Source organism: Dermacentor andersoni, chromosome 5, assembly GCF_023375885.2.
Source record: "Dermacentor andersoni chromosome 5, qqDerAnde1_hic_scaffold, whole genome shotgun sequence".
Lineage (NCBI taxonomy): Eukaryota > Metazoa > Arthropoda > Arachnida > Ixodida > Ixodidae > Dermacentor > Dermacentor andersoni.
In genome coordinates this window covers 181,330,232-181,341,985 of record NC_092818.1, presented here as the reverse complement: position 1 = coordinate 181,341,985, position 11,754 = coordinate 181,330,232, and the positions used below count along the sequence as shown (strand labels likewise).

General features: G+C 43.4%; 1 protein-coding gene across 1 annotated transcript; it reads right to left on the bottom strand.

Annotated features, from left to right (window-relative positions):
• Positions 1 to 3,549: 3,549 nt before the first annotated feature.
• Positions 3,550 to 11,698, bottom strand: LOC129384839 (uncharacterized). The gene is made up of 4 exons (XM_055070414.1): positions 11,553 to 11,698; positions 10,242 to 10,365; positions 4,918 to 5,223; positions 3,550 to 3,955 (listed from the first exon to the last, which is right to left on the bottom strand). Exons 1-4 carry the CDS (start codon positions 11,657 to 11,659, stop codon positions 3,815 to 3,817), a joined length of 678 nt encoding a protein of 225 aa, XP_054926389.1. The 5' UTR covers positions 11,660 to 11,698; the 3' UTR covers positions 3,550 to 3,814.
• Between the last annotated feature and the right edge of the window lie 56 nt (positions 11,699 to 11,754).

The window sequence follows — 11,754 nt, the reverse complement described above, 5'->3', positions numbered from 1 at the left end:
GTTTCCGTATTCGAGGATCGGCCTAACGAATGTTTTGTATGCTAGGACTTTTGTTGACAAGGGTGCGAGTTGAAGTGATCTGCGAAGGAAAAATAACTTTTGCATAGCAGATGAAGTAATGTGGTGAATATGTTCGTCGCACCTTAAGTCTGACGTTATTGCTAAGCCTAGATATTTATATTTTTGTAATTTAGTCAAAACTGTACCATTTACGGTGTAGCAAAAGTCTGAAGATTCTTTTTTTCTCGTTATAGTCATACATGCTGATTTTTTTGCATTGACTATCATCTGCCAGTCTGAGCACCATTCTGTAATACTACTAAGTGATTTGTTAAGGGAGTAGTGATCTTGATCACTTTTAATTTCTCTATAAATGATACAGTCATCCGTGAATAACTTTATTTTACAGTCTATGTTAGTGGTTATATCATTAATATACACGAGAAATAACAAGGGCCCAACCACGGAGCCCTGGGGTACTCCTGACGTAACTGATACTATATCTGATGTTGTATGCTCGAAAATAACAAACTGACACCTATTAAACAAAAACCCACGAACCCAAGCAACAATTTCTGTGTCTCCGATAATGCTTTTTAGTTTATGTATTAGTTTAGTGTGACAAACACAATCAAACGCTTTAGAAAAATCCAGTAGTATTATGTCTGTTAGGCCGCGATTGTCAATACCCAGCGCGAGATCGTGTATGACTTCTGTTAATTGAGTTATGGTCGATAAACCCCTGCGAAAACCATGCTGGTTAGGGGATAGGATGCCTTCGTTTTCAAAAAAAAAAAAAAACAGTGAAATGTTTTAGAATTATATGTTCGAGTAGTTTGCATGCCATGCTCGTTAACGATATTGGTCTGAAATTTTATTCAACGGATTTATCTCCCGACTTCTAGATCGGAAGAATTTTAGCTATTTTCCAATCTTTGGGTAGTTTTGATGTCGATAGGGATTTACGGAAAGTAAGGCCGAGGTATCTGCTGCACCACTGTGCGTACCTTTTAAGGAATTGGTTGGGTATATTTTCCGGACCACATGCTTTTTTAGTGTCTAGGGCAAGAAGAAGGTTAAGAACACCAGCGTCTGTGGTAACGAGTGGGTCGATTGTGGAAACAGTCCGTGGAACTAAGTCCGGCATGACGCCATTATCGTTTGTGAAGACCGAACGAAGGAATTGGTTATATCTGTTGGCTTTATCCGCTTTTTCACTTGACGAGAGCTGAGTTGTGAGTGCGTTTTTTTTTGCGAAAGTGGTTCCAGAATCTATGTGGATTGTTCTTTATAAAGCTGGGGAGTACAGTGTTGAAGTAATGGTGTTTCGCTTCTTTGGATTTCTGTTTGAAATTTTTTGCTGCAAGCGCTAGCCTAGGGGTCTCAGAAGGAGTATTGCCTGTTGCCTTGCTAGCTTTGCGTAACCTTTTGAGTTGCGTTTTGCATGTATTACTTCCCGAGTAATCCATGGGTTATTTTTCAAGGGTTTTTTTTCGATTTAATAGGAATAAAATGTGTTACACAGCGGGACACTATGTATTTAAAACGCATCCAGACAACATTTATATCAGTCAAAGGATCTCAGGCCAATGCCGAAAACTCTTGGAATTCGTGAGATAAATAGGTTTGTATGTGGGCGTCGTCTGCTTTATCGAAATTGATTATAGCTTGGGCTGCGTGCGGTTTGCACTGATATTTTGTAATCTAGAGGTAAGATACATATCGGAATATTGTGATCGGATATTCCTTCTATTACTTCTAACTTCACTTGTTCTAAGAGAAAGTTACTACTTAGTAAGATCAGGTCAAGTATACTCCGAGACTCGTTTTGCACCCTTGTGGGGTATTCCATAACTTGGCGCAAGTTGAAATTTAACATCAAATCGAGAAGGGCTTCTGAAGCCTTTGTTGTGTACTGCATGGTAGACCAGTTAAGGTCGGCAAGGTTAAAATCACCCATAAGAATAACACGACAATTTCGAGCGTGTTGATGAAAATATTCCTGTATGGCAATTATGCATTCGTGTCTACATACGGGGCTTCGATATAGGCAGCCAACAACTATACTTGTGCCTTTAGTGTTAATCTTACAAAAAATTGCCTCAGCATCAGCTACCTCTGGAAGAATGACCAGTGGGATTGATTTCATTATTGCTAGCGCCACGCCTCCACCACGTGATTGCCTATCTTTGCGAACCAGCACGTTTTTTGGGGGAGTGACTTCATGACTTGAGACAGACAATGATAACCATATTTCGGTGGCTGCCACTATATCTCATTCACGATCGAGCAATAAGTCTTCGAATGGCTACACCTTATTTAAGATACTTCGAGCGTTGACATTTAACAACGTTATTTTTTCTTGCGCTGGTATTGGCGTGTTGCCGGGCGGTTTACTTCGTTTTTTCTTTTATCCACGCTCGGGTTCTTTTCTTGCTCCATTTTGTCGTGCTTCTTTATTTCTACGCTGACATTCTTTTCGTCATCCCAGATGAAAACACGGTTGTTAATGAATAGTTTGTTGTACGCTAACGACATCTTGTCTTTATTTTCGCGGTTTGCCTGTGCACTGTTCCAGAGTTTCTTGCGGGTCTCTCTAACTTTTCACGAAATATCTTCCCCTAGTGAGAGGTCTGATTTCTTTAGATTAAAGCAGTTTTTTTAGTATGACACTTTTATCTCTTGCGTCTAGTAATTTAAATATCACTGGCCTCATCTTGTTCGGTCCTCGTCTTCCTAAACGATGTATGCGCTCAATGGCCACAGGTTCGAGTTCAAGAAATCTTGCGATTATTTCCTCATTTACGGCCTCTTCTAGAGCTTCGCTTGTTTCTTCTTCCATTTCTGGTAGGCCATAAGCAATTAGGTTTGACCTTCTAATGAAATTAATTTTTATGCTGGGTACCACTGGTACACATAAATGTTTAAAAAGGGAGGGAGAGGTAAGGGGGACCTTTACATTGTTCAGATGCTGCCATTGGTTACGCCTCTGGTGTGTGGACAATAAAGAAACCCATGTGGTTAATACAAAGATCTCCGATATACAGCGTGCCCAACATTCAAATCATCGTTTTGGCATGTAAATGTTGAGAGTTTAGCAAACAATTTCACTCAGAGTCTGACTGCCAACAAAACATTTCTAGGAAGACGAACTCTAGCGCTCGTTAGGTAGCAAAATATTGACGCCCCTCCTTTTTGAAGTTTGCGGCATTTTCGCACTTGCACTAGTTATGTTTTATTTGACAACTCTAGATAACGAAAAATCTAGGATGGTTTCTTGCTTTTTGTAACAACGTCTGATGATATAAGTCTCATGAATTTACTTGTAGGCGCCTCACGCCGAAAAAAAAAGGACAATGCGGCTCTTCCAGTCTCTTCCGAGAGGCCCGGCGAGTCATTCCATCAATACTCGGGTCGGAGCCCTACGAGGCTGAAACGAGCTTCGCCGCCGGTACTTTGGCGAAAGCATTGCAACATCTAGCCCGTACTTTTCAGTTTCATTAAATACTGAAGACCTGCCTTGCCTAGAAACTCACCCAAAGACGGAAAAACAAATCACACACTTTTTTTTTATAAATAAGGCTTCAAAGGTTGAAAAAACAATCGCCATCGGTGGCTTGTGCAGCGCCAGGTTGACTGACACAAAGGTCAGGGCTCGAGCTTTGCGCAGTTTCGCCAAAGCCGGGTTAAGGGTTGAGATTTACTCATCGGTCATGCGGTATAACAAATCCCAAAAGAGAGCTCGCATTACAGAAAAGGAAGGCGGACAATCATAAACGTCCCAGATGAATTGTGACACCGCGTGGTGGCGAGGTTATCCTCCAGAGCGGTTCTTTACAGCCGTGGCAAAGGCAATCACACGCTCCAAGTTCTTGTCGGAACCGCAAAGCGTGCGTACGTCTAAGTCGGGATGGAAGACGGCCCACCCATCACTTTTGTGTATGTAGTCTTTGATCTGGTGAAAAAAGAAAGCGGGAGAAATTAAGAGGCGATATAGCAGTAAATGCGAGAGAAACGCGTGAGCATTACGCCGAACTTTCATTTCCCAGAATCATGATTTAAACAGCTTGCACCACGCTGCAAAGTGTTCAGTAGCTAACTCGACCCATGACCATCCTCTACAAGGCTCGAAGTGAAGCTGATGGTCGTCTGTATATATATATATATATATATACAGACGACCATCAGCTTCACTTCGAGCCTTGTATATATATATATATATATGCGCCATGTGACCGGCTTCCCACACTTCACTCACATTTACTTTTTTATATTTTGACACCCCTAACGCTCAGGCATTAAAAACTGTGACCACAATATCAGGGACTATAGATGTTGCCGCTCTGACTTCAACAGTATGCGAATGCACACAACGAAGTGTCGCGACCTGCGAGTGGTAATGAAGAAAAGAGGCCATAAAACGCCGTTGCTGTCGCTCTAGATTTTTCATCCTGGTGTTAACAGCGCAAAACGCAGACGGGACACGAGACGAGACGATGGACACCACAAGCGCTGTGTGATCGCATTTAACACCAGTATGGAAAACCAACAAGCTCATGCTGCTACTCTAGACTTTTGTATAGCATTCCGTTTCATTGCCTATTAAACGGGCGTTCATCATCCACTATTGCGCATAATGAAAATGTCAGCGAAAGAAAAAGAAACTCCTAACATAGTCACTCTCAAGTTTACGCCCTCAAAGAACCGTGCTGGCGCTCCGATAATACGACGCCGATGGCGTAACCAGGAAATTACTTGTTCCCCCCCCCCCCCCCCCCCCCGTCCTATGCGGCGTCAACTGTGATTGCTCCCGTTCTTTCCCAAAAGATTCGATCACGCGGATACATACAACGCGAGCACGCAGAAATGGCCTCGGTAAATGTCCCCTAATAACTAAATGACCACGAATTCACGTACCTTGGCCTCTATTGTATTCATCTCCTCCCAGGTAACGAAGTGGTACTGGTTGTACTGCTCGTAGATCTGGTAGCACACTGATTCTGCGGCGTTGACCTTAAACGCGCGTTGAGCGTGCTTAGTTATGCACAAGACATCGTGGTCGTGCAAGCTGCCGCGCTCGCATGCTTGACCGGTCGAATTATTGTCAGCGTAAAGGACTTTCCCCTTCGCCACGTAGACCATGACGCCCAGGGACGTTGAGAACATGATGCTGAAGTTTCCCGCCAGAGCTCTGAATTTGTCGACCGAGTGATTGACCACGTCCTGCGCGCGCAGCAGTAGGCGAGAGTGGATGTGTTCAGGAGGTTTGTGCTTGGGCGATAGACCGGTCTGCTCGTGTCGTCCCCACAACCATTAAACCACCACTCTATGGAAACTTCCCCATAGGGCTACACTACTACAAACACAGGTTACCGCGTGTTTATAGAAATCACATACGTGGCAGCTTTCCAGAATTTTTCGCAATCTTTACGAATTTTGGCTTTCTCTACCGTTTTACGAGTGTCAAGCTTTACGAAAAATAAATTCGGCTCGCGAAAAAGTTGAATGATGCTGGAAAATAGGGCCGGGCCTCATTGAAAAAAGATGGATGCAAAAAATAAGAAGAGCAGGATGAATGTACCCATACCGCGCCCTCTTGTTCGTTCAAAACCACCCGCATACCCTCCAAAATAATTTTCAATACCTGCTGTATTCCAGCAGCTATATAGTACTGCAAACACCTGCCTTCGTCAATGCATTTGAATGTTGTGAATGGTGAAAGGACACCAGAAGAGTACTTGCCCTGAGCAGTTTCTTTAAGAGGCAAAATCGGCAAATCGCAAAAAAATCTGCTTACCAGCCCTCTCACTGTGGTAAATGAGATCCGCAATGTGTCCCTTCACAGTCTCTATTGCTCCAAGTTTGCTGCTGATTGTGGGTCGTACAAAAAGATATATAATCTTTAACAAATATGTGCATAGGCCACAAAACGTGAGGGATCATCTGCCTCAGTCACATGCCTGGGTTACATGCACTGGAAGTTTACGAACTTCATTTGTTAATAGGTTGGCTGGTATAAAATCAAAATCTGTCACACAAAAAAGAAACGAGAAAAGCGAAGCTTCCTACTCAAAGGACCAGAAGTTTATTTGTAGGAGAAAGTGCACTATTATAGAAACAAAATATGCGGCACATGAAGAAATCGTTGCTGAATAATCAGAACAAGATTACCACTGCCAAAAACTAAAAAAAATTAACATGTGCTTCCACACAGAAACGTCAAGACACAGCCAGCAGTTTCTGCTGCCGGCCCTCCCTCCCACTTCTTAATATTAGGCATTGTAATTTTGATAAATTGTGCGGATTCAATGTAGAGAGGCAAAATACCCCGTGCAAAGTGACAATAATTTGAAAATATGAATAGTCATTTTCTTCTTTATCTACCATGTTTAGTAGGGGCGACATTTCATAGTTTCTCTATTTCCAGAAAGAACTGCTCGGAAATCAACTAAAATTGGCCTCTCTCTCTCTCTTATAATCACAATGTTTCAGAGTTAGCTGTCATACCAAACACTGCCCCAACATACATACATATAAACGTATATATATATATATATACATATATATATATATATATATATATATATATATATATATATATATATCATCATCATCAGCCTAGTTACGCCCACTGCAGGGCAAAGGCCTCTCCCATACTTCTCCAACTACCCCGGTCATGTACTAATTGTGGCCATGTTGTCCCTGCAAACGTCTTAATGTCATCTGCCCACCTAACCTTCTGCCGCCCCCTGCTACGCTTCCCTTCCCTTGGAATCCAGTCCGTAACTCTTAGTGACCATCGGTTATCTTCCCTCCTCATTACATGTCCGGCCCATGCCCATTTCTTTTTCTTGATTTCAACTAAGATGTCGTTTACCCGCGTTTGTTGCCTCACCCAATCTGCTCTTTTCTTATCCCTTAACGTTACACCCAGCATTCTTCTTTCCATAGCTCGTTGCGTCGTCCTCAATTTCAGCAGAACCCTTTTCGTAAGCCTCCAGGTTTCTGCCCCATATGTGAGTACTGGTAACACACAGCTGTTGTACACTTTCCTTTTGAGGGATAGTGGCAACCTACTGTTCATGATTTGAGAATGCCTGCCAAACGCACCCCAACCCATTCTTATTCTTCTGGGTATTTCAGTCTCATGATCCGGATCCGTGGTCACTACCTGCCCTAAGCAGATGTATTCCCTTACCACTTCCAGTGTTTCGCTACCTATCGTAAACTGCTGTTCTCTTCCGAGACTGTTAAACAGTACTTTAGTTTTCTGCAGATTAATTTTCAGACCCACCCTTCTGCTTTGCCTCTCCAGGTCAGTGAGCATGCATTGCAATTGGTCTCCTGAGTTACTAAGCAAGGCAATATCATCAGCGAATCGCAAGTTGCTAAGGTATTCTCCATCAACATTTATCCCCAATTCTTCCCACTCCAGGCCTCTGAATACCTCCTGTAAACATGCTGTGAATAGCATTGGAGATATCGTATCTCCCTGTCTGACGCTTTTCTTTATAGGGATTTTGTTGCTTTCTTTGTGGAGGACTACGGTGGCTGTGGAGCCGCTATAGATATCTTCCAGTATTTTTACATATGGCTCATCTACACCCTGATTCCGTAATGCCTCCATGACTGCTGAGGTTTCGACTGAATCAAACGCTTTCTCGTAATCAATGAAAGCTATATATAAGGGTTGGTTATATCCTGCACATTTCTCTATCACTTGATTGATAGTGTGAATATGGTCTATTGTTGAGTAGCCTTTACGGAATCCTGCCTGGTCCTTTGGTTGACAGAAGTCTAAGGTGTTCCTGATTCTATTTGCGATTACCTTAGTAAATACTTTGTAGGCAACGGACAGTAAGCTGATCGGTCTATAATTTTTCAAGTCTTTGGCGTCCCCTTTCTTATGGATTAGGATTATGTTAGCGTTCTTCCAAGATTCCGGTAAGCTCGAGGTTATGAGGCATTGCGTATACAGAGTGGCCAGTTTCTCTAGAACAATCTGACCACCATCCTTCAACAAATCTGCTGTTACCTGATCCTCCCCAGCTGCCTTCCCCCTTTGCATAGCTCCTAAGGCTTTCTTTACTTCTTCTGGCGTTACCTGTGGGATTTCGAATTCCTCTAGGCTATTCTCTCTTCCACTATCGTCGTGGGTGCCACTGGTACTGTATAAATCTCTATAGAACTCCTCAGCCACTTGAACTATCTCATCCATATTAGTAACGATATTGCCGGCTTTGTCTCTTAACGCACACATCTGATTCTTGCCTATTCCTAGTTTCTTCTTCACTGTTTTTAGGCTTCCTCCGTTCCTGAGGGCCTGTTCAATTCTATCCATATTATAGTTCCTGATGTCCGCTGTCTTACGCTTGTTGATTAACTTAGAAAGTTCTGCCAGTTCTATTCTAGCTGTAGGATTAGAGGCTTTCATACATTGGCGTTTCTTGATCAGATCTTTCGTCTCCTGCGATAGCTTACTGGTTTCCTGTCTAACGGCGTTACCACCGACTTCTATTGCGCACTCCTTAATGATGCCGATGAGATTGTCGTTCATTGCTTCAACACTAAGGTCCTCTTTCTGAGTTAAAGCCGAATACCTGTTCTGTAGTTTGATCCGGAATTCCTCTAGTTTCCCTCTTACCGCTAACTCATTGATTGGCTTCTTGTGTACCAGTTTCTTTCGTTCCCTCCTCAAGTCTAGGCTAATTCGAGTTCTTACCATCCTGTGGTCACTGCAGCGTACCTTGCCGAGCACGTCTACATCTTGAATGATGCCAGGGTTTGCGCAGAGTATGAAGTCGATTTCATTTCTAGTCTCACCATTCGGGCTCCTCCACGTCCACTTTCGGCTAACCCGCTTGCGGAAAAAGGTATTCATTATCCGCATATTATTCTGTTCTGCAAACTCTACTAATAATTCTCCTCTGCTATTCCTGGAGCCTATGCCATATTCCCCCACTGACTTGTCTCCAGCCTGCTTCTTGCCTACCCTGGCATTGAAGTCGCCCATCAGTATAGTGTATTTTGTTTTGACTTTACCCATCGCCGATTCTACGTCTTCATAAAAGCTTTCGACTTCCTGGTCATCATGACTAGATGTAGGAGCGTAGACCTGTACAACCTTCATTTTGTACCTCTTATTAAGTTTCACAACAAGACATGCCACCCTCTCGTTAATGCTATAGAATTCCTGTATGTTACCAGCTATTTCCTTATTAATCAGGAATCCGACTCCTAGTTCTCGTCTCTCCGCTAAGCCCCGGTAACACAGTACATGCCCGCTTTTTAGCACTGTATATGCTTCTTTTGTCCTCCTAACCTCACTGAGCCCTATTATATCCCATTTACTACCCTCTAATTCCTCCAATAACACTGCTAGACTCGCCTCACTAGATAGCGTTCTATATATATATATATATATATATATATATATATATGCCGAAGGGACTACAGCGACAACGACGACGGCCAACGACACAGCAAAGATGGCGGCAAGACAAGCGACAAAAACACCCACGACGTGTTAACGATGGGACTATGACGACTGCAGCATCAAATACGGAGCTGAACGGCGCTAGTATAGCGCTGTGTATGCAGTCCGTCTATCCTATAGCTTTGTTTAGGTTCACCATACGAGGAATCATGTTGTCCAGACACGTGTACTTATTTTTGTTGGCGGGTTCACCTGCCGAGAAATGTGAACACACTAACGCTTCAAGCAAATCAACCTCTTTGGAACGTTCCCATTTCTGGAGTTTCCCATGCGGCTCTCCAAAGCACCTATTAAAATGCTCTCGCATTGTGGCCCAAACACCTCTTCCCGAGCATTGAGGTCCTGTAATGACCTAGAATCTGGTTGCAGGCGCCCTTGTATGCATTTTGCAGGTATGTACCAGACGGCAAATTTAGACTTAATCCCGGAGCCATCGTGGGTGCCTTACAACAAGGCCGTCTATGTTGGGACAAGGTGCGCCAAAGAAACAACGCCTAGAAATCTCATTTCAGACGAAAACAGCTACAAGTAGCTAAGCACTAGGCCGGGGGACATCTCTACCCATTAGAAACACCGAAGGTTTTCCCAGAACCTTCCACATACTAACCGAATGTTCTACGAAGGGATCACCGCTGCGGTCATAGAAACTATTAAACAAACATGCCTCAGGAATTCGCTCAAATGTTCTGCAAAGTCTTAAAGCAAACATTAGTGTTAACTTTAGCGCACACGTAAGAGAACTCACGAAGGTGGGCACGTCCCGTTGACGCCGACCTGACTTGTATGAAATCAGATGCACCGTGCATTTCGCCGCAAGCATCCTTTCGGCGGGCGTGATGTGCGTCTGCAAGATGACGAGGCCGAGGTTCCTGAAAGGAAAAGGAAGCGGTGGCTGACTCGCTGACCTTTATTTCCCGAATTTGCCAATGCACTAAGGGCAGGGAATTCTGCAAGCTTCTTTGCGATGGTGCTTCAACTGACTAATTTCGAGAGCTCTCGCACCCGCCAACACAGAATCTATGTCTCGCGTTACCCATCAGCTCTGCTGGCTCCCTTTGCGGCAAAATCTTGTACGGTAGCAACAGTAGCTCTGAAAAGTTTTTTTTTGTTTTTTTTTCTTCTTCGAAATTATATGTACCCTCTGGCCACCTGCAAGGAACGCTACGGATGTCGATAGCATATCATAGAGGAGATCAACTGGTGGACACGTTATACGAAATAAAACCATTCTTTCAGTAGCGATGACAGCGGTTGCTGCTTGAGGAAATCGCAACTTAAGCTACAGTAGCTGCGCCAAGAGTACGCGGCACCAAAATGACGCAGAAATAGCCTTCAGATAGTCTTAATCTTTGCAAAAAATGCATATAGCACAGAACCTTCGGATTAACACTCCTGAATAGGCAGTTATTTTATAGCGCAACAATAAAAAGGCCACCACACAACAGCCAGCCAATATGGGTATAGAAATTTTACCTTTCCACTGAAACATGCGCTTTACAGCTTGTCACACAAAACAGATACGTAACTGTTACCTTGTAGGGCTAAGCTATGAATACACGGACAAGAATATTGGTGGAGGGACAACCGCACGTGTAGCATGATACGAATCTTATTTAGTCGCACACGAGAAGTGAAGGTTATGCGTGCGACTTCTACCTGTAGCAGGGTTGTCCCTTCTGCCCCTTTCTTATTGCTGGGAAATTAGTTTATCGCAAGTAAACCGTCACTCTTACTTACTCATACTGTTAAGAAATGTTTATTATCCTTTGCTTTCTTATACTTCAATTGTAGTAGGCATGGCGCTGCTATAACTCAAATAATTCTTATAACTAATGTGATTTTGGATAGATTACCGCCTCTATAAATAAGTGAACGAAAGAAACGTTTACTTTCTTGGAGGTCACGTCGTTCTCTACAGACACGCAGCAAGAAGCTTTTTGATACCGCATCCAGCTATAGCGCAACAGAATCTAGGTGATCTGTACAACTTTCAACAAGTATTAGTGTAGACACGGCAATTTACAACGAAGTATTTGACGATGTCCGAGACACTTACGGTATACTTTGCGTTTCTCGGGCGAGCCTCTCCCCTGAGCGCGTGGTGTATATGTAGGCTCCGAAAAAGAGCAAATGGCTGGCATGATTCCTTATGGCGTCATACATCACCTATAAATATGGGAGAGACAGGGCGGGGTCAGTAGCGTTCACCGAAACAGAAACCTAAAATGTGGGAGTGCGATCCACTTGGAGCAATCGAG

Bases quoted from the DNA above. Each gene is read 5' to 3' on its own strand.
- LOC129384839 (XM_055070414.1), bottom strand. From the start codon at position 11,659: ATGTATGACGCCATAAGGAATCATGCCAGCCATTTGCTCTTTTTCGGA. The intron at 10,366-11,552 runs GTAAGTGTCTCG...TTTTCCTTTCAG, and splicing joins CGAGAAACGCAAAGTATACC to GAACCTCGGCCTCGTCATCT. The intron at 3,956-4,917 runs GTACGTGAATTC...TTTTTTCACCAG, and splicing joins TGAATACAATAGAGGCCAAG to ATCAAAGACTACATACACAA.